Raw genomic sequence first — 22,902 nt, 5'->3', positions numbered from 1 at the left:
GCACGCATCTCCCCAGTCACCACCTAGTCTTTGTTCCCAAACCAAGTCTCCCATACTGGAAATCCACCTCTCCAGGTCTGTCTGGATTTGGCAGAGGACAGCTTGCTGTGCCCCCCAGTGACCGGAGCCTCCGCTGGCAGCCCCAAAGGCCTGCAGCAGAAACCATCAGAAGTTTTGATCCCTTGTGTGTCTACAGGGTGTCTGCAAAGACCTCAGCTGGGCTGACCGCCAGGACAGGCACACCCGCTACTTGGGCTTCCTCACAACATGGCGTCTGGGCTGCCCTGAGACCAGGCCAGTGGCAGCCATGTCTGTTGTTGACCTAACCTCCCAATGCACAGGGCATTCCAGCACCTCTGTACCCCACTGATCGGGGCAGCAGGAAACCACCCACCTCTCTGAGAGAGGAGTGACACTCAAAGCATTTGGGATCGGATCGATGAGTTGGCGTGGCCACTTTTGGAAAGTACAACCTGCCCCGGGGGTGATTCTCCAAGCACACGAAGGGGGCACTATGATGGGCATGGGCCAGGGGCGGAACAAAGCCCTCCACCATGCAGCCCAGGTTGGCAGCTCTCTCCCACCCTGCCTGGCTTTCCCCTCCCAGACCCTCCTCCCCGCCTCTTCCTGTCCTTCTGCCCTTCACCCCTAGAGGGGGCTCAGGAGCTTGTGCAATTGCTTGGTGGGAACAGCCAGGGGAAAGGCAGCAGGATTCAGGGGCCCAGGCTCCCTCTCCCAAGATCTCTGCACGACTCCAAGAAGGTCACTGACTGCCGCCAGCTCAGAGGCCGGCACTGGGCTTCCAGTTCAGCCAGGGCAGATGCGGGTGTCCGTCCTGAGCAAATGCGGGGTGAGGGGGCACGTGCCCTGCTGTCCGCCAGCTCGTGCTTCAGCGTCTGCAGAGCGATTATCTACAGCACAATTAGAGCGTAATAAAGATGTCCCTCTGGAAGCTCAGCGCCCCGGGGACGCGGCTTCCCTCGCGGAGGTCTCTGCAGGGACTGCCTGCCGGGCTGCTCACGGGGCAACAGTCATAAGCACCACCCGGAGCCGCAGCTCCGCGTTTGAATCTTGACTCTGCAGACTACTCACCCATTGCATTGGACCAGGTCCTTAACTGCTCTGTGCCTCAGCTTACTCGTCCATAAAGTAGGAATAAACAAGAGTGCGTGCTTGACAGCCCTGCTGTGAAAATCAAACAGATGGCACATATAAGATACGGGGAGCGCCATCTAAACGCTAGCTTTGCGGGCGGGGGAATCATGGCACGATAGGCGTGTGACCTGGTGAAATGGACATCACAGAGCCGCGGCTCGCTGCTGCACAGGGAGTTCCCCTGGTAGACAGCGTGGTTCCGTCTCCACGGAGCTTCACACCCTGGGGAAGAGAGGAGGCCAGCATCACGCACGAGTGTGGGGCAGGTACTCAGTGGTGGTGCCGTCCCTGTCTGGGTGACTGCAGATCGGGAGAGGGAACGGAAAAGGTCGGGAGGCAAAGAACAAATGGGAACCCCAGTTCTGTGCCTCTGTGAGAGGTGGCAGCTATTGGCGGCCGGCGCCATTCTCAGGTGTTAGGTACGGTGATGACCTGGGTGATGACCTGGGTCCCTCTCCCTCCTCTCAGGCTGGGCTGGCTCAGGGTCTCCAGCCATTTCCTTACCTTACCCCATCATCGCTGAGAATACAGGAGCCAGAGACTCAAGATTTCCTTAGATTATTTTCTTTAACGCACTCAAACTATCCCAATGTTGCACGCTTAATCTTCAACAATATTTTTTTAAATTTGGTAGCTATTTTTTTTTGCTGTAACTACAATATACTCCTTTTCAGAATGTCTGAATATCACATAAAAGGGGGTGACCCTAACAGCAAAAGGCACCTTCTAGACCGCTACATTCTCCTGGTGAGGGGGACATTCTAGAATCTTCTGGGGGCAGGTTTATAAACCACTCAAGTCCCTCCTCCCACACCTGAACTTACTGTCCCATTATGCATCAATGTTTGGATCCATGGGCTGCAGAGGGTGAGAAAGTGGAGAAAACCAACCTGTGCTAACGCAACAACCAGCACCCTCACAACTCACCTTCCGGTCTTTCTCCTATGTATGCTGTAGTCTCATCTGGTTGTACCTACAGTGTAGACACACTGTAGTCTTGTCTGGTTGTATCTACAGTGCAGACACGCTGTAATCTCATCTGGTTGTATCTACAGCACAGACACACAGTAGTCTTGTCTAGTTGTACCTACAGCATAGACACACTGTAGTCTCATCTGGTTGTACCTACAATGTAGACACACTGTAGTCTGATCTGGTTGTACCTGCAGCGTAGACACACTGTAGTCTGATCTGGTTGTACCTGCAGTGTAGGCACACTGTAGTCTCATCTGGTTGTACCTACAGCATAGACACACTGTAGTCTCATCTGGTTGTACCTACAGTGTAGACACAATTTTGCACTTTGCCTGGTCACTTAAAATTATTATGTGTCTCATAAATATATCCACTTGGCTATAGAATATTCACAAGTATAATGTTATTGCTGCATAATACACTCTCAGGTAGATTTGGCATAATTCACTCAACCCTTGCCCTCTTGTTGTCAATTTAGGTTGTTTCTAATTGAACCTAAAAAATTTTTAAAGCTTTGCATGCTAATTTTGTTTACTTATTTGAGGGGCAGAGAGAAACAGAGTGCCCAGCCTCTGGCTCACTTCCTCAGTGACTGGGCCGTGCTGAAGCTGGGGCTGGGACCCTACTCCAGGTTTCCCACCTGGGTGGCAGAAACCCCACTACTTGCGCCATCTCCACAGCCTCCCAGGGTCTGCATTGGCAGGAAGCTGGAGTCAGTAGCCAGAACTGGGAATCAAACCCAGGCACTCTTATGTGGACGTGGGTATCCCAGGTGGCATCTTAGCTCTAGGCCAAATGGTAGCCCCTGAATCTACTTTGTAACTAACATTTGGCTTTAGCTTTGCCAGCAGTGGAGCCAAATGCTCTAAGTGTGGTGGAAAAAGGACAGGTGAGGCGACCACCATCTCAGGTTGACCTGTTGTCCCAACCGCAGTACTAATCACTGCCTTTTCCCTCTCAAAAACCACACTCACAATCAGATAGTGAGTTATGCAATCACCAACAAAAGCCCCAGCGGCAGCTGCCTGGGGTTTCGGCTAAGCCATTCCCAAGTCGTCTCGGTGGCACCCTGGTCTGTGGCACCCTGCTTCAGGGGAGTGGGCACCATCGCTGCCACAAAAAGCCCCTGGGAGGCACACAGAGTCAGCTGGTCCTGAGACCCAGGTAGCAATGCCCGCAGGCGGGGGCTGACCCTGCACCTGGGGGTCTGAGGCTGGCCTGGCGGCACTGGCCTAGAGGCACAGCAGGGTCCTAGCGAAGGCCTGGACCCCAGCTGGGCCTCCCTTCTGAGCACCGAAGCCCTGGGCCGAGCCTCACTGGAACCAGGCTCTTCGCCAATAAAATGGGTCGGATAACACCTGGGAAGTTAAAAATTTAAACACCGAACCCCAGCCCCTCCTCCTTCAAGGTCAGCGTTCCACCTTCCTAGGCCCACAGCTCCCTGCAGGTAAATGACCCCACGAGGACACAGTGCCACCTCCCTTCTCTGGCTATCTTGAAAAAACAAAACACAGCCAGGCGGACAGAAGCGAACTGCGAGGGCAAACGAGAGACCAGGACAAACATGTCTTCATTCTGCTGCAGCGGGCCCCTGGTCTCCAGCCTGCGGGGTGGGGTGGGAGGAGGCAGGTGCGCGGGCACCTCCTTCTCTTTCCGCACTCGCTTTCCTGCTGGACGACGCCCCCAGACCCAACCCCTGGCCCCCCCGAGGCCTCATGTGAACGTCAATCCCTCATCATCGGGGAAAGTGGAAGTGATAAAAAGATACCAGAAACAAGAGGCCGCCCTGCGCGCGCGCGTCACCGCCAGCCTCAAAGGGCAGCAGCCAGGGGCTCCCCGCGAACGCCGCAGCCTCGCGGCGCCCGGCTCCTTCCAGTCCCTGGGGTCGGGCCTGGCTTTTTACCTGAAATTCCACCAGACTAAAATATGAGAGTTTGCACGGGTAAAGGGAGGAGGGGGTGGGAGATGAGAACTCCCGGCCGAGGGCGACCCCTGCCCTTCCGCTGGCGGTACTCGGGGGCGTGCGTCACCGGGAGGGGTCCGCGGACCGCAGCCCCGGCTGGCGAGGGCGATCGGCGAGCGAAGGGCACCGCATTCAGCCTTCGAGCAGTCATGGCCCCGGAGAGGTCTTGCGGCGGGCTCACTTCCCGCACCCCCTCCGCAAGACGGCCCCGCAGCCAAAAGCTGCCGTGCGGGTACGCTGGGCCCCAACGCGCCCCGAACGAGTTAATCAACAGCCCCCTGGGATTGTCCCAGCGAGGTTAAGTGGGGTCCGGGCCCAGGACCGGGCCGCGCACAGGGGCCCAGCATCTCCAAGCCCCCGCCCCACCACTGGCGCCCGCAGGCACAGCCCGGTCCCTGCCCCGCGTGGCGTGCGGCGCCCCCGCAGCCTCGGCGCCCGGCTGGCCCGGCGCGCGCCGCTGTCTCCCCCCAGCGGCCGAGCGCGGGGCGCCGCGGGAGCCGGGCGGCGGGGGCGGCGCGGCGCAGGCCAGCTCGCGGCTCCGCCCCGCGCGCCCCCCCTCCCGGCCGGCAGGGCCGCCCCCTCCGCGCCGCGCTCGGCTCAGACGGAGCAGCCGCCTCTGCAATGTCAGCAGCTGCAGCGGCCCGGGCCCCGCGGTAGCCGCCGGAGCCGCACGGCCCGGCAGACGCGCCCCGCGCCACACCGCCGCCGCCTCGCTGCCTCCGGGCGCTGCGCGCGGCTCTGCGAGCCCCGGCGCGCCGCTCGGTCTCGGGGCCGGCTCGGCCGCGGCCGCGCACAAAGAACCGCGGACAGCGGCGCTCCCGGGGCTCCGCCGAGGGACCGGCCGGGGACCGGCCGCGCCGCACCGCGCCTCCTCCGCGCCCGTCCTGCCGGGGCGGCCAGAGCCCAAGCGGGCCCCGTCCTAGGACGGCGGCCACGCTGCAGCCGGCGAGCGCGCGTGCTGCCCGCTCCGCTGCGCCACGGCCGCCGGCGGTGGCCCTCGCCGCGCCCCGCTGAGCCGCCGCCGCCCCGCGTCCCTGCCGAGGGGAGCCCCCGGCCGGCGCCGCGCCTAACATGGCCACGCTGCTCCGCAAAATCGGGCTGATCCGCCTGCACAACCGGGACACGGAGGACCCCAAACACCCGCACCACCACCGCGGCGGCGGCGGCCAGCAGAGCGCGTCGCTGCGTTTGGGCAAGGGCGCCAAAAGCGGCGGGCACAAGCCCCCGCCGCAGCCGCAGCAGCAGCCGGGGGGCGCGGGCGACGCGAGCCCCGGGCCCGGCAAGGGCCGGCGCGCGGCGGAGCCGGCCCCGCAGCCGGCGGCGGGCGCGGCGGGCGCGGCGGGCGCGGCGGGCAGCGGGGGCCCCCGGGAGCGCGCGGCGGGCGCCAGGGCGGGGCCGGGCCCCGCGGCGGCGGCGGCGGCGGCCTCGGGCGGCAGCCTGGTGCCCGCCGCGCGCCAGCAGCACTGCACGCAGGTGCGCAGCCGGCGGCTCATGAAGGAGCTGCAGGACATCGCGCGCCTCAGCGACCGCTTCATCTCCGTGGAGCTGGTGGACGAGAGCCTGTTCGACTGGAACGTGAAGCTGCACCAGGTGGACAAGGACTCGGTGCTGTGGCAGGACATGAAAGAGACCAACACCGAGTTCATCCTGCTCAACCTCACCTTCCCCGACAACTTCCCCTTCTCGCCGCCCTTCATGCGGGTGCTCAGCCCGCGCCTCGAGAACGGCTACGTGCTGGACGGCGGCGCCATCTGCATGGAGCTGCTCACGCCGCGCGGCTGGTCCAGCGCCTACACCGTGGAGGCCGTCATGCGCCAGTTCGCCGCCAGCCTGGTCAAGGGCCAGGTAAGGCCGGCGGGCCGCCCAGGGGGCCCCGGGCGCGCGAGGAGCCGGCGCCGCCGCTCCGGGGCCTTTCCCTGCCTCTCCAGCCGGAACCCAGGCGAGCGCGTCTCGCTCTGCCGGCCTCTGGGGTCCCCGGCTTGCCCCCTTCCCGGGTCCAGTTCCCTCTCCGCCTCCTCCCCAGCCTCCTTCCGTCCTATCTCCCCTCTCTCCTCGCCCTGCCCCCTCTCCCCTCTTCTCCACCCCCACACCCCTCCCACCCCGGTTTCTGCCCCTCTCCCTCTCGCCTCCACTGCCTGTCTTGCGTCCCTGGGGTCTCCGTGAAGGCGGAGACTTCCCTCCAGCCTCGGGGCCGAGGGGCGCCACTCAGTGCATCCCTCCCACCCTGGCAGGCACCCTGAGCTCTGCTTCTGGGCCGGGGTGGGCTGCAGCTGGGCGCTGTGCGCGGGGCCCCGCGCTCTCCTCTGAGGCGCACCTGTCCCTTGTCGGTGACATCTCGCTCTTGAGAACTCTCTAGAGGGTCACAGTGTGGTCTCAGTGGCAAGGCCAGACCCTGTCAAGGCGGTGCCTGTTAGCCCTCAGCGCGCACCTCCCTCTGCCTTCCAGACTAACAGGTTTCTTTTTGCCCCCATCTTCCCCTCTTCGGGGGAGTTAAATGCTTTATCGGAGCTAAAAACCCCGCCTGAGCCTTCTCGCCTACTGCACCAGGTGGCGGCACAGAAACCGGGAGCCTGTGAGGGCAGGGCATGGATGCATGGACGCTGTGGTCCCACAGGGCCCTATAAAATCTTCCCCCAGGATACCGCCTTGGCCGTGTTCACGTTCCCTGGTGTTCTAATCAGTGTTAAACGTTACTCACTTATGGGCATCTTCCAGATTTATTTCAGTGTTTTCTGTAGAAGGCCCTGAATGACCTGGGCCAGCAGAGCAGAAGGGGTTGATTCTTCCCTGCCGCCTGCTGGCGTCTCCTACACTGCAGGACGTGGCGGAGGTGGCACCCCCGGGACTCCAGACAGACAGCATCCCAACCTGGCAGAGGAGGCCTTGTCACCCGCGGTCCACCCAGCGCACTTTGCTGGGTTAGGGTTGGGTGGGTGGAACAGCCCTGGAAGACATCTCTGTCTGAGGTTGAAGCCTTGAACACCAGCGGTTCTGCCCTTGACCCTGCAGGGGCACCCTGGCTCCGACGCAAGGTGCCAGTGAGGGGTGGGTGAGGGCTCAGTCGCTTTTCTAACCAGGATTTATGCAAATGAGGAGGGAGGCTGTTGTGTGGAATGTCTTGGTTGCTTGTTTCTTAGGTCACTGCCTAAGCACTGGGTGGCACTGGCTCTTGCTTCACAGGGAAGATGAGTTTGGGGCTGGGGGCTGGGGAGGGTCACTGTGCCTGCCTGTGGAACCACAGAATCATAGCATTTTACACTTGGGGGAGACTCAGGGCGTGCGAGGGGCACAGCCTTTATTGTGAAAGGTGCAGAAATGTAAAGATTTCAAATGAGGAGCGAGGAGATTCCTTTTAAACAGAGAAACACCTTAGTACTTGCGGTGTTCTCTGTATTCGCGTTACTGCTCTGAATCCTAATAGTTCTGCGGGTGTACCTGTGCTTCTGTTCAAACAGGTCCTGGGGTTGCACACTGCTTTTCTTTGTCGTCAAAACTGAGCGTGTGACATAGAGTGTGCACGTCAGGGGCTTCGTTTATCGATTTGATAAAATCTTAATGAAACTCCGTGCCCGCTACCTGGTGTATTGTATTATAGTATCTGCCCAGTATCTGAAATGAAAGTTAAAAAAAAAAAAAAAAAAGTAGCACTTGTTCAAATACCGGTCCAGTCTCTTTGCGTTTTCCGTGCTGGCTTCAACATGCAGCTCTCGAAAAGGAAGCCGTGCATAACGCACATGAAATATTCAACAAGCAGTGAAAGACTTGAAGCAGTGGGCAGCCATGCGCGGTCTAGGGTTCTGTGCGTGGAAGGGCGCTGGTGGTGTTGCAGGTAACCCGAGTGTGATCGTGCCTTTTTGTGTTGTTGTTCAGGGTGCACACGGCACTTATCCAATTATTTCCATAGTTAAAGGTAATATGCTTTGGGCAGGCAATCAAAATGCCTGATTAGACATTCAAAGAGAACTGGCACTGCTACCAAGCCAATAATTGCTTTGAAGGAAACAGTGGCTGTGTTGGAGCTCCGCTCCTCTGTTTATCGGGATTCCTTCGCTGAGATTCCTCTCCTTGAGCCACAAAGCTGGGAAGAGCTGGTTTGGCTCTTGCCTTACAGGGAAGCACTTACTAGCTGGCGTGGCGCTCTGAGTGGGGGGCGCAGTGGGTCTACAGCTTTAGAACACACTAGAGCGGTTTGAGGAGCTGTGTGTGTAATAGCGTGAGAAACCTGTGTGACAGCTTTGGGCACAGCCCATAAAGTTTAGGTTTGTCCCAGGGTAGGACAGATTCGGTCCCTTACTTGGGCTTGTACCAGACTGAACATCTGCCCTTGGTACCAGAATCTCTGGCGTATTATATTATGAATCATGGTTGGTTTAAATTAATATTTAGATTTCTTGCCGAATACAGAGAGGATTAAAAATGGGCGGGGGGTGGTATTAACAGACAACGTGCATGTCCATGAGCTGCTGGACGCCTCTTGTAGTCTATGTAGAACTAGTGGCTCACATCTCTGCCTTATTTGCCTCTTACTACACCCTCTTTTGCTGAAACAGAGGCACTTGGGTGATCCTTTGGGTTCTCTGTAATTGAGTGGAAATTTTCTGTGCTTCAGAAACTAACTGGTTTCACATCATGGTTTGTATGTCTTATCATTCAGCCAAGTGAATGCAGTCTGTAGCTCCAGTGTAGCGTCTGTCTGTCTCTCAGCATTCCAAAGCTGTGACATGTTGCTCTTGAAACCAAAGTAAACCCCTGTGCTGGCACTGTCCCTGGCCAGCGACTACAGAGAACAGACTCTGTGAGTCTTGCTGAGCGGCGTGCTAGCGTGCAGGGCCTAGCCATGGAGAACCTCGGAGCTCACCAGTTTCTGCTCTTGGGTGGAGCCCGAGACGGTTGTAGCTGGTGGAGTCCCTGTTCCTGCAACCCTGTGAGCAGCAGGATCCCCAAAAGCCTTGGTGTGCCCCTTTGAATGACTTGGCCACCGCCAGGGGCAGGGAACCAGACGGCTCCTCCTGCCGCTCAGAGCCCACCACCCAGCTCGGCATGAAAATGACGTTGAAGTACTGACAGCATCAGCAGTTAGCATTTCCTGTTTGCTTGTGCCTAGCGCTGGGCTGGCTGCGCACACGGGATGTGCAGCCTCACTGGGTTCTCTGCGGCCGGCGGTCACTGCACAGATGAGGAAGCTGCCGCTCCCTGCCGTAGGGTTGAACTCACCCTGCACAGCTTCAGGCCTCGCGATAGCCACACCTGCTGGCATGAGGGCGCCAGGCCTGGGGCCACCGAGGCACCCTGCTGTTTCCAGCGGCTGTGGATTCGTCTCGATCTGCACAGAATCGCTTGTGTCTATGCAGAAGGGGTAGAGAAGCAGCCAGGAGCAGGAGACTCACACAGCGGCAGGCTCGTGTCTTCGTGCTTGGTGAGCAGTAGAAGACAGCATGTTTTAGCTGGCGCCGTGGCTCAATGGGCTAATCCTCCACCTTGCAGCGCCGGCACACCGGGTTCTAGTCCCGGTCGGGGCGCCGGATTCTGTCCCGGTTGCCCCTCTTCCAGGCCAGCTCTCTGCTGTGGCCCGGTAAGGCAGTGGAGGATGGCCCAAGTGCTTGGGCCCTGCACCCCATGGGAGACCAGGAGAAGCACCTGGCTCCTGCCTTCGGATCAGCGCGGTGCGCCGGCTGCAGTGCGCCAGCCGTGGCGGCCATTGGAGGGTGAACCAACAGCAAAAGGAAGACCTTTCTCTCTGTCTCTCTCTCACTATCCACTCTGCCTGTCAAAAAAAAAAAAAAAAAAAAAAAAAAAAGACAGCATGTTTGCCCGATAGTGCCAGTTCCTGGGATTTCTTTGATAAAAGATACTGGCCAATGTCACCGCCAGTCTGGGTATAACACAGAAGTGTGGGCTTTTCTGTAGCTTGGCTTGGGTCAATGATACGCATCACTAAGACCCACTCTCGGGCTTCAGGGGTCCACACCATGGCATCCCTGAGATGTACACAAGCACATGTGTGCATGATCATGTGCGCACACACACATACACACACACACACACATGCTTTCACAAGGGTGTCAGTCCAGCCCAACTTCCAAGCAGCTTCCAAAGCCTTAGGCCTAGAAACAGCATTTGACTTATGACTGTCAAATTGCTAGGTCTCACCAGGAAGTGACAGAGATGAGAAGCCCTCTCAGCTCCTGAAACCATGGGTTTCTCACCTACTGTAAAACACAACATGTTTTTTGTTTTGTTTTGTTTGACTGGCAGAGTTAGACAGTGAGAGAGAGAGACAGAGAGAAAAGTCTTCCTTCCGTTGGTTCACCCCCCAAATGGCCACTACGGCGGGCACTGCGCTGATCCAAAGCCAGGAGCCAGGTGCTTCCTCCTGGTCTCCATGCGGGTGCAAGGCCCAAGGACCTGGGCCATCCTCCACTGCACTCCGGGGCCACAGCAGAGAGCTGGACTGGAAGAGGAGCAACCGGGACAGAATCCAGCGCCCCAACCAGGACTAGAACCTGGGGTTCTCTGCCATAGGCAGAGGATTAGCCTAGTGAGCCGTGGCACCGGCCAAAACACAACATTTGTAAAAGCGGGCTGCGCGGTGACGTGTCACGGATGGACTGTCTCGTGGTTCTGGAAGCTGCAGGGCGAAGTTCAAGGTGTCTGAAGCCTTTCTTGCTCCTGCAGCCTCCGTCCTCGGTTTCTGCACATTGCCCTCTCCGGGTGTCCTCCTGGAGTGGTCCCTCTGCCCAGTGGTCCCTGTGTCCCAGTCTCTTACAGACTCACCCATCATGGAGCATTAGGACCCCCCACCCCCACCATGACCTCATTTAAACTTGTCCCTTCCTGGAGGCCCTTTCTCCAAGTAAGGCCACACTCTGGGGTGCTGAGGTTTAGGAGCTCAGCATAGAAACGGGGAGATGGCAGGGACCCCGTTCAACCCATGACAAGCCCAGACAGAGTTATGGACCAGTTCAAAGTTTGTTGGTCTAGAGGTTGCTGGGTTTAGAGCAGCTTAAGCGAAACCACACAGAGGAAGGCACAGGATGACAAAGGTCACCTACAGCTTGAATGGAGAAACAGCCGCTCATTGGAGGGGACCTGGGAGACGCTGGGGCGTAGCCAGTGCTGAGCAGGCAGCATAAGCCATCCGATTCACCAGGGATGGGGTGCAGGGTAGGGTTCCCGCACGTCACCGTGCACTGTGCCCAGGGCTGTGTGGAGGGCACAGAGATAATTAGCACTGGCGATGACGCTGCAGCCAGAGGTATCGATACGCCTGACTGCTCCCAGAAAAAAATAGCTACTTGCCCTTCCACCAAGTAGGACAGGCGGGAGGAGCAGGCAGGACTCTGAGTCCTAAAAATAGCCCCCCAGTGGAGCCCAGCGGCTCTCGCCAGTGAGGGCTGGCGTCCCATGGTCCAGCTGACAGTGCCCAGACTCTGAGCTTGCAAGATGTGGCTGCAAATGGGGTTTTGTTTACTTTTCTGGTCTATGGAGGGGTTTGCTTCCATTTTAAGGTCTGGTGTGGGTTTGCTGCTTCATAGGACGTGCCCAGGTGCCCCGGAAGTTGAAGTTCCTAGGAAAGCCTGGCCCCTACAGTCCCAAGTCTCCCTGCTTTTCCTCGGGGCCAGGCTCAGCTGGCTCCAGATGTAGAAGTGAGGGGAGAGACTAGGAAGCAGCTAGATGGTGGCTCTCTGTGCCACGCTCAGGTCTCTCACTGCCCTAGACACGTCAATCAGGTGGAGGGGAGGGGTGGTGAGGGTGGGCGATGCAGGTGTTAGCCCTGTCCCCTGTGCCAGTGGTTCCCAGTGTTAATTAGGTGCCCTGGGGAGCCTGCCAGTTATCCCAGCACCAGGGCCCTGTGGGCGGAGAGCCAGACTTCACGGCCTAGGGCCCGCCTCTGGCAGGGGCTTATTGGAAAAGCTCCTTGGTGTTCCAGTGGGCAGCCAGGTTGGAAGGGCTGCCCTGTGCCACTCAGGGCACCTTTGTCCTCTGCTCCAGCAGTGCAGGTATAGCCTGACCGCCGGCCCTCCCCCACCTTGACCCCACCCACTGCCCTGGGTGCACCTTGCTCTGCAGCCCAGCTGTCTTTGGTGCAGAAGGCCATCCCGAAACCCAGCCTTCCCGCCTGGGCCACTGTTCCCATGAGAAAGGAAGTGGCCTCAGCCAAGGGGCCGGGCCACCCGGGCTGTCACAGGGCCATCCGTCGCTGAGCTCGGCACAGGGACCCAGGACCCACCCCGCCCAGGACCTTCCTAGGCAGCCATGGTGGGCAGGTGCGGCTGGTAGGACAGCGCACAGCCTGCTCTCATTGGTCTCTGCCTGCTGGGCAGCTCCGCAGTGACGTTCTCGTCACTCCCTGGTGATGTGCTCTTTCCTCGGCTGTCCGTCACCCCAGCAGTTGACAGAGGCCTGGGCGAGCACCGAGAGGACTTGGGTGAGGTGGGGTCCCTCTGCTCCGCGGTGGGCTTCACTCGTCCTCATGGGGGATGGTCAGGTGCTTTTCTGAACAGTGTCACATTGTTAGTGAGAGGACAGGTGTGCCGGCACCCACCACGAAGCTGTCGTGATGGTGGGGGAGTGACCACAGTTTCCCACCTACCGAGTCAGGAAGGAGGACTTCATTAAGCCAGGGCCAGACTGCACGGCACAGTGCTCCCGCGTTGCCCCACAGCTCGGTCACCTGTTCATCCAGCCCCTCCTGTGGGGTCCACCCGTGATCCGAGTGCAGCAGCGCCCCCCTCAGAAAGCCCGTGGCCGTGCTTCCCTGTTCTGGGTCCTGTCCCTCGCCCAGTGGTCAGCTGAGGCCAGAGGGAAACAGGATGAGCGGGAAGACCCAGGCCCCGGAGTGGGAAGGCGGGGGAGGAAGCCGATTTGGGAGCAGCCAGGTGGCAACAGACGGGGAGATGAGGGCGGGTGTGACTGAACAAGAGCAGGGCCAGGTGTGGGGAGGAGCTGGTGTGCACGGAGGCTGTGCCGTGCACGGCCCTCGCCTGGTGTGCACAGAGACTGTGCCATGCACGGCCCTCGCCTGGTGTGCACAGAGACTGTGCCGTGCACGCCCTCGCCTGGTGTGCACGGAGACTGTGCCGTGCATGCCCCTGCCTGGTGTGCACCGAGGCTGTGCCGTGCATGCCCTCGCCTGGTGTGCACAGAGACTGTGCCATGCACCCCCTCGCCTGGTGTGCACAGAGACTGTGCCATGCACGCCCTCACCTGGTGTGCACAGAGACTGTGCCGTGCACGCCCTCGCCTGGTGTGCACAGAGACTGTGCCGTGCACGCCCTCACCTGGTGTGCACAGAGACTGTGCCATGCACGGCCCTCGCCTGGTGTGCACAGAGACTGTGCCATGCACGGCCCTCGCCTGGTGTGCACAGAGACTGTGCCGTGCACGCCCTCACCTGGTGTGCACAGAGACTGTGCCGTGCACACCCTCACCTGGTGTGCACAGAGACTGTGCCGTGCACGCCCTCGCCTGGTGTGCACAGAGACTGTGCCGTGCACACCCTCACCTGGTGTGCACAGAGACTGTGCCGTGCACGCCCTCACCTGGTGTGCACAGAGACTGTGCCGTGCACACCCTCACCTGGTGTGCACAGAGACTGTGCCGTGCACGCCCTCGCCTGGTGTGCACAGAGACTGTGCTGTGCACGTCCCCTGCCTGGTGTGCACAGAGTGTGCCGTGCACGCCCTCGCCTGGTGTGCACAGAGACTGTGCCGTGCACACACACACACACACACCCCCGGCGCTGCCACCTCCCCCTCTGCTGGCCATCTGCCTGGCTTCCAGCAATGCCCTCCCCCAGACCCCCGTCCCTTCCCTGCTGTTCCACTAAAATGCACACCTGGCTTTCTCACACTCCTGACCGTGAGCCGTACAGAGCAGGGCTGTGTACCCCAGCACAGCCCACCCATGACACCCCTCCATCTGCCAGGGCCCCTGCACAGCTCCTCTGCCAGCAGCCCTGCCTGGAAGGCCCTCCCGCTCCTGCTCCCCAGGGCTGGGAGGCCTGGCCATCAATCAGAGCCCTGCCAGGACTCCCAAGCCCTCTGCAAGTGGCCCTCTCCTGCCCCTGTAGCTGGGTCAGCCACTTCCTCCTGGAAGCCCTCCTTCTGTGCATATCCTGCCAGCCTGCATTTACGTGTTAACAACACCATAGCCCCTTCTCTGCACCAGACACAAGATGGGTTTATCTGAGCAGACGCCACTCCCGTTTGCCTTGCCCCTTCCATCAGTGCCGCGTGAGAGTTGGAGGCGTGGATCTGATGCTTACTGTGGGCCAGCAGCTGGGCTGCGAGCTTCGCGCCCATCAGCTGATTCCATCCTTGCAGGAGCCTGGGAGGTGGGTGCTGCCATTACCCCCATTTCTCAGGGAAGGAAACAAGCTCACTGAGGTCGAAACACATGCCAGAGACACACGAGTAGCGAGAAGCCGGGCTGAGCACCACCAAGCAGTCCAGTGCCAGGGCCCCCAGGTCCAGGGAGCTGTCTCGCTGGCAAGTAGAAGCCCCTCCCCACCAACCCCGTCCCCTAACCAAGTGTAGTGCAGCCTGGTTGCTCCCTGCAGGTACCTCTGGGTGTCAGGAGCATCTTGGTGGCCACAGTAGGCGTTCAGGCACCTGGAGAGAGGTCCACATCCATCAAGCCTAATGTGGTGCTCCGTGCTCAGCCAAGCTGGGCAAATGTCTTGGTCCAAACTCAGCACCGGCTCATTGTGTCTGTCGAGTAAAGGAAAGGAGGTTTTAATTCTTTCAGACTGTAGGGGAGGGATAATTATTGCTGTTTTTTTTTCTCCCATACACAAAAGGGAAAAGCATTTTAAAGATTCTGAAAATAACTCGAGAGATAAATGCTTGTTGAGCATAATTATTACATTGGTAGAATCACTCAGATTGAAGAAATTACTACTTTAAAAATAATTTCTGGAAAATAAATACTAGTTCTCCATCACAATATTTGGCAAGCATTGCTGAGGTTTTGTTTTTTTTTTTTTTTTTTTTAATCGAGTCCTTTGATGAAGGAGATAAGGCAATACTGTTTCCTCAAGGACCAGCTTGCTTGGGAATTGAAGGGAACTTTTCCAGGAAGACATTGTAAGGAAGCCTCCCGATTTTTGATCTGGAAAATCGGACATTTCCAAATATTAGGGTATGGAGTATGGGGTTCGTTATTTTCTTGTTACAGTGAAAGGCGGCTGCTAGTACTGGTTTAACGTGGATGTCCAGTGATGCTGGACCTACCCATACTCACACACAGGGGCGGCGTTTGAAGTCAGCCTGGGGCCCTCGCTGCTCCCCAGGAGCTGCCCGTCAGGAATGAGCTGTAATTGTGCTAAATGGATATCATCGCCACAAGGATTCTTCTGTGCTGGGGTCCTCGTGATGGATGCATGCCCTACTCAACTCTGCTTCCCAGGGAGGAAAGAGTAGGATACCACAGGAGAAACGTAACTGGAGTCGAATTTGTTGCAAGCTTCGTGTAATCGGAAGTAGCTGGATACGGCAAGCCTGTAAACTGTTACCTTTTGAGAGTCATGAGAACACTCAGAACACTCAGTGAGTCCCCAGGGTTTGTTTGTTTGTTTGTTTGTTTGTTTTGGACAGGCAGAGTGGACAGTGAGAGAGAGAGACAGAGAGAAAGGTCTTCCTTTGCTGTTAGTTCACCCTCCAATGGCCGCCACGGCTGGTGCGCTGCGGCCGGCGCACCATGCTGATCCGAAGGCAGGAGCCAGGTGCTTATCCTGGTCTCCCATGGGGTGCAGGGCCCAAGTACTTGGGCCATCCTCCACCACACTCCCGGGCCACAGCAGAGAGCTGGCCTGGAAGAGGGGCAACTGGGACAGAATCCGGCGCCCTGACTGGGACTAGAACCCGGTGTGCCGGCGCCGCAGGCGGAAGATTGGCCTAGTGAGCCACGGCGCCGGTCCTTGAGAGTCATGAGAACACTCAGTGAGTGCCCAGGTCTTTAACCTCAGGGTTTGCAGGGAGGACCTTCTTCCTCAAAGTCTTCCCTGTAGCTCAGGTGTGCACCTGCCCCGCCCCTCCTCACCCTCCACCCCCAGGTTGAGTGTGCAGCCAGGAGCCGTGCCCACAGTGGCAGGGCAGGGTCTTCCAGGGAGGACGCCCTCCTGTGATTCCAGCAATGCCTAAAGCCAGCTCAGGCACGCTGCCCAGAGTGGCATCTGTGAGCCTGCCCCTCGGGACCTGCCGCCTGAGCACCTCTGAGCACTTCCAATGCACGTTGTGAAACGTCTGAATCTTAGAGAATGCCTGGGAGATTGTTACTCTAACCGTTGAGGATCAACCAGTGAAATTAGATAAAGCTTAAAAGACATTATCATGATTCATAAATAAAACTAATCCAATAAAAAGTGAGTTTGAACTCTGCTGAATCGAATTAGGGTGATGAGTTTATTAGTAATTTTATTTAAAGGGGGATTCTGGCATCTGCCTTTTCATAAGTTAGAGAGATGGAGAACTGTAGTTATTCTTGGAAGATCAAAGAGCAGTGGGAGCCCCAGGAGCCCCTTCCTGCTCTGTCTGACCCCCATCCGGCCACCCTCCTGGGACCTGGGACACCTGTGGACAACCTCTTCAGAGCAGTGCTTTTAATGCACAAAATACAATGCACAGGACTCCAAAGGAAAGCAATTAGACAAGTTCAGTTATCACATTTCTTAAAATGTGACAAAAAGAAATGTGATCATAAAAACACCTCATTAACACACTAAATGTCGAGATCTAGGATCAAGGCTAACAACTCCCCTGACCTGGCAGTAATGAGCAGCAGTGCCATTTCAGAATGTCTGCCGCTAGGATGTGACTTCCTAAAATCTGGATTCCTACTGGAGACGAAGCCCAGACACTATTAAAACTGCCGTTTGTTGACTCTCAGTCACACTTAAAGGAAGTGCTAAACTGCAGTTGGAGGTGAGTGACAATAAAGACTTTTTTTCCACCCAAATTTACGGTCTCCTGCAGGTGCGTGGGTCCTAGGTTGGGACAGCAGGTGGCGCATGGCTCCGAATGTTGGCGGGTGTCTTGGGAAAGATCTTAAAGCTTATTCTGCGCTCACGGCCAGACCCTCTGGGAATAAGCTCTAGGAGCTCAGTGGGGTCTCGGTTCTGCCGTGTGTCTGATGGGGAGTGCGTGGGGCTGGAGGCAGAAGCAGGGCTCCTGTCCTGTTCCCTCCCCCCGAGCGTGGCTCCCTGCTGGTGCCTCAGCTGAACACGAGGAGCACAGGCCCCACCGCACAGGTGAAGCGTCATGCACAAAGGAAGTGGCATGCGCAGCTTCCTTGCACGGAGGAGCTGCGACAGCTAGTCCTTCCTTTAAAGAAGTGGAACGTTATTGAAATAACCATGTAAGTCCACCTGCAGTGCCGACATCCCACGTGGGTGCCAATTCGAGTCCTGGCTGCTCCTGTTACAAGCCAGCTCCTTGCTAATGGCCTGGGAAAGCAGTAGAAGATGGCCTCAGTGCTTGGACCCCTGCATCCGTGTGAGAGACCCAGATGAAGCTCCTGGCTCCTGGCTTCTGATCAGCCCAGCTCTGGCCATTGTGGCCATTTGGAGAGTGAACCAGTGGATGGAAGACTCTCTCTGACTGTAACTCTGCCTCTTAAATAAATATTTTAAAAATATTTCATTTATTTAAAAAAAGAAATAGCTATAAGGGAGTATGACCCAACCCCCCAACATTACGCTTACAGTCAACAAAGAGCAAAGCGCTCTGTGTGTCTATTAGTATTCCAGGGCCATAATCACATCCGGCTGACTCCAGTTTCTCCGTAATCTTAGATATTCACAAGAAAGCTAGGATGGCCTCCTTTTAACCCGCTCAACGTTGCTGCGTCTCTCCGCGGAGCCTGGGATGCCTCTGCTGGGTTTCCATCGTCCCCTCAGTGTGCATCATCAGGAGTCGGCTTCTGATAACTACCATGATCATGTTAGAATCCTACCAGGCCAGCGCCGTAGCTCACTAGGCTAATCCTCCGCCTTGCGGCGCCGGCACCCTGGGTTCTAGTCCTGGTCGGGGCGCCAGATTCTGTCCCGGTTGCCCCTCTTCCAGGCCAGCTCTCTGCTGTGGCCTGGGAGTGCAGTGGAGGATGGCCCAGGTGCTTGGGCCCTGCACCCCATGGGAGACCAGGAGAAGCACCTGGCTCCTGGCTTCGGATCAGCGCGGTGTGCCAGCCACAGTGCACCGGCCGCGGCGGCCATTGGAGGGTGAACCAATGGCAAAGGAAGACCTTTCTCTCTGTCTCTCTCTCTCACTGTCCACTCTGCCTGTCAAAAAAAAAAAAAGAAAAAAAGCATCCTACCACAGATGGATTGTGGATGCTCCACTTTCTCAGCATTGGTCTCTTAATCCCGTTTTATTCAGGCCATCTTGAAAGTAGCTTGATTTCCTTTGCTGGTTTAACGTAGAAAACTACGTAACACACTGTTGTTACTTCAAACATTTACCTCTGTCATCTGTAAATTCATGCCAAATATCCTTGTTATCTGTTAAACGTTGTTGTAATTTCTTTTCTTTTTTTTTTTTCTTTTTTTTTTTTTTTTTTTTTTTTGACAGGCAGAGTGGACAGTGAGAGAGAGAGACAGAGAGAAAGGTCTTCCTTTTGCCGTTGGTTCACCCTCCAATGGCCGCCGCGGCCAGTGCGCTGCGGCCGGCGCACCGCGCTGATCCGATGGCAGGAGCCAGGAGCCAGGTGCTTATCCTGGTCTCCCATGGGGTGCAGGGCCCAAGCACCTGGGCCATCCTCCACTGCACTCCCGGGCCACAGCAGAGAGCTGGCCTGGAAGAGGGGCAACCAGAACAGAATCCGGCACCCCAACCGGGACTAGAACCCGGTGTGCCGGCGCCACTAGGCGGAGGATTAGCCTAGAGAGCCGCGGCGCCGGCTGTTGTAATTTCTTCTTCACAGAATACGACATCCACTTGAATACGTTTTCACTACCATTTGTTTCAAGGTTAAAACCAACTCATACATCAATTTTTTAAAGATTTATTTATTTGAAAGAGTTGGAGAGAGGGAGAGGGGGCAGAGAGAGAGAGATTCCATCCACTGGTTCACTCCCCAGATAAGTGCAACAGCCGGGGCTGGGCTGACCCAAAGCCAGGAGCCAGAAGCATCTTCCAGGTCTCCCACGTGGGTGCAGGAGCCCAAGGACTTGGACCATCTTCCACTGCTTTCCTGGTACATTAGCATAGAGCTAGATTGGAAGTGCAGCAGCCAGGACTTGAACCGGCACCCACGTGGGATGCCGGCATCACAGGCCATGGCTGTACCCACCACACCACAACACTGGCCCCCTACATCATAGTTAAAAATCTGTAAAAAGTTGTGGATTCCGGGAATCACCACAGGTCACACGGAACACATATGAGTTGCCACGGTACAGTTGAAGGACTGTCGCTGCCAACAGTTCCGTTTTACCATTCTGGTACTTTTAGAAAGCATGCTTTCTGGAGTGGAATGCAAGGGAACTCCTGGAATTGTGGACTTCCCTCAGAAATGCCCGTGAGGTTCTAGACGCTACAGTGGCAGGCCGAGGCTCATTGCAATGAGATAGCCAGGCCTGCCTCACTGCCCCTGGGAGCTGGGGCCCTGCAGGCTGGCCCAAGTCTCGGGTTAGGCTCCCGCACTGGGGACGTTGACCCTGACTCGAGCATTGCCCCCAGCTTGCTGGCCAGGCAGGTGCAGCCATCCGTCTCACAGGACAGGAGTTGGAGGACACTGACTCAGCCCGGTTCTCCAACGTGTGGCCACACTGCAGCTCCCTCAGCCGAGGTTCCTGCGGGCACGGGGCACCCTCTCATCCCCAGCGCTGCTCAGCCTGCCCACGCACCCTTCTAAGAGGGGACAGTATCTTTCATGTGCAAATAGAGCCTACCACAAACTCTACATCAGCTGATGCGGCCGGAGTGCTGTTGCCATAGCTACTGCTGGTTTTGGCCTCTCGGTTGGCCAGTAGACATGGTCACACCCAGCAGCTCGACTGTCTCATCGTCACGTTTGTCCCTTTCCGCTGTGTCAAATACGTTGTTTGCTGTCATCCAAGCTCTTTGCTGAGAACCTTCACTGGCTCATCCTAAGACAGATCTTGAAGGTCCTCCTCCCCACCTTGACCCCTGACCACAACACACCTTGGGGACGAGGACTCTGTGCCACGCACGGCTGCCCGGCTCCACCAGGTGCCCCATCCATGTCAGCCACGGGGCTGCCCAACCCCCAGCTCTCCCAAGCTGTGTTCAAAGGGGAAAGCTACTGGTTTCATGGCCACTAGAACTGGGCTTTATTACTGCTGGGGGCCAGGAGGCTGGGCACGCAGAAGCAGGGGTAACGTGGTCTAACCCTTCCAGGCTGTCAGACGAGCCACACCAACTCTGTGGCCAGGAGGTGCTCAGGGACTTCAGAACCGGGTCTTGGTCAGCTCCCAACTGGGACAGACACCCACACTCCAGGACCTAAAACCCAGTTGTGGGAGGTGGTGTGTGAAGGATGCAGCTGACCGGCTTGCCAAACCCGTGCATCTGGCCTCAAAGGAGTGCGGACTTGGCCAGCAGGTGGGGGCGGAGCAGAAGAGGCCCCTTAACCCCCGAGTCTGTGTTCAGCTTTGGGGCTTAGAAAGCACATGTGGCCCTCTGGAAGGCTTGGCAGTCAGGAGGGGCCAGGCAAGCAGCATGTTTTCTGGTGACCAAGTGACTACGTCTCGGGTAGCTCCCAGGGGCCTGGCTTGCTCTCCTTTCTGCCTGGTGTGAGTTTCGGGGGATCGTCTTCCCTCTGCGCCGTCTCACGTTGAGGCATCAACCAGCAGGAACTGCCAAGGCTCGGCCTTAGCGAGGTGACCAGTTAGAAGACAGTGCGGTGTGGGACCCAGTGAACCTCTGAGAGGACTCGGCCGTGAAAGACCACCCCTCGCTGAGCGTGCAGAATTCCCGGGGGTCTCAACAGAGACTCCTCCCTTAGCGTTGAACGAAGCTGCCCATAGGTTGAGGGTGATGTTAAGATCTGTGCGGCACGGCTATTCCAGCGTTCCCGGCTCCTGACCCACCATGAAAGGCTCTTGAGTCTTGTGTTTGTTCTCAACTGAAAGTAATTAGCAGCAGCCGGCACTGTGGCAAAGCCGGTAAAGCCGCTGCCTGTAGTGCCGGCATCCCATATGGGCACAGGTTCTAGTCCCGGCTGTTCCACTTCCAATCCAGCTCTCTGCTATGGCCTGGGAAAGCAGTAGAAGATGGCCCAAGTCCTTGGACCCCTGCACCCCCGTGAGAGACCCAGAAGGAGCTCTTGGCTCTTGGCTTCTGATCAGCACAGCTCCGGCCATTGTGTGGCCAATTGGAGGAGTGAACCAGCGAATGGAAGACCTCTCTCTCTCTCTCTCTCTCTCTCTGCTTCTCCTTCTCTCTGTGTGTAACTCTGACTTTCAAATAAATAAATAAATCTTAAAAAAAAAAGAACGTAATGCAGTAATGTTGATGCCTGCTCCAAGTGGAGCCCCGCTGGGTGAATGACAAGAGGATGGGAGCCTTTGAGTTCTTCAAGGTCAGACCCTGGGTCAGGCCAGCCCGTCAGCTGCATCCGCCACATCCGGATCACTCACCGCTGTGCTATTGAACGTTCTCCTTCCCTTTTCGTGTTTTCTCAACATGCAGACTTTGCACCGAGTTTCATTCTCTTCATCTCTCTTCAGTCTCATTTAGTTACTATTTCCAATATTTACAGATTGCCAGTGTTTTAGAAAACATTTCTAAATATTCCAGAAGGTTCTAAAAGTCACATCATGCAAACCTTGAGAACACACTGGGTTTTCAATACAGAAGACAGTCCGGGGCAGACCACACGTTCGGGGGACAGCGGCTGGAAGCCAGAAGATGGTGAGTGGGTTTCCTCAGAACATGGCCTCCATGGGCAGTGCCCTGGCGGCTTCTGCTCTTCGAGGGTCAGTGGATGACTGTGTGGCCATGAGCACTGGGCACCAGGACCCAGGCTTTGATCCGAAAATCTTCCAAAGCCCACTTCGGCTTAGTATTTGTGCTCTGAGTTTATACGGAATTTTTGATCCAGAGTATTCTAAGGCTGCTTTTGAAAACACGTAGTTGAGCAGAGTGGGAAAGGCAGGCGTGGCGACCCAGGGTGCTGTGTGCCAGGCCTGCGGCACCTGTTGAGCTGTGAGGACATTGGTACTTTCTCCTGCCAGTACAGTAGTCTTCAAACTCTGCTGTAGCTGACACCGTGGAAGATCTGTAATCCCACTTCAGACCAAATTCCAGATTCAGGGTGGCAGGATGCTGTCGCTGAAGGAGCAGGAGCGGGGGGTGGCTCCCAGTCAGGGCCAGCAGTGGGGTCACACACCCCTCCTGCTGTAGCCTGGCCCTGTCTCCCAGCTAGCAGGGGACTTGGACGACAGGGCGGGGCAGAGAGGAAGCGAGGAGACTGCTTGGGCTGCCAGCTCCCCCTCGTGAGCCCCACACTGGGACGTCACGGCCGGAAGGTGCATGTAGGTGGTGGGGAGGGCCGGTGGCCTTGGCATTGAGCACCACTGGGGGTTCCCAGCATGCCTCAGGGCACCCCCGAGGAGTCTGAACACCTGAATACTGGTCCGAGACAGATTCATTTGGACCTGGGGGAGCAGCTGCTGCAGCTTCAGACACTTGAAGCTTGCAAGCATGGCCTTTGTGGCTGTGAGGGACATCTGTCCCATGCGGGGTGAGGAGCCGTGACCTCTGCTGTTTTCCCAGACTCTTAATGAGTGCTCACCTTGCAATTTCAGAGCTGAGTGAGGAAACTGGGTGGTGATGACACAATGAACA

At 57.3% G+C, this 22,902-nt stretch overlaps 1 protein-coding gene across 1 annotated transcript in view; it reads left to right on the top strand.

Annotated features, from left to right (window-relative positions):
- The first annotated feature begins 4,680 nt into the window (after positions 1–4,680).
- Positions 4,681–22,902, top strand: part of UBE2QL1 (ubiquitin conjugating enzyme E2 QL1) — a 37,188-nt gene continuing 18,966 nt past the window's right edge. The window contains exon 1 of the mRNA XM_008248835.3: positions 4,681–5,938. Within this exon, the coding sequence (XP_008247057.3) occupies positions 5,165–5,938 (774 nt within the window). The 5' untranslated portion in view covers positions 4,681–5,164. The remainder of the gene's footprint in view (positions 5,939–22,902) is intronic.

The sequence above is a fragment of the Oryctolagus cuniculus genome, chromosome 14 (genome assembly GCF_964237555.1).
Source record: "Oryctolagus cuniculus chromosome 14, mOryCun1.1, whole genome shotgun sequence".
NCBI classification, from domain to species: domain Eukaryota; kingdom Metazoa; phylum Chordata; class Mammalia; order Lagomorpha; family Leporidae; genus Oryctolagus; species Oryctolagus cuniculus.
Note: the sequence above shows the minus strand (reverse complement) of the source record. Positions and strands in the feature narration are given on the sequence as shown.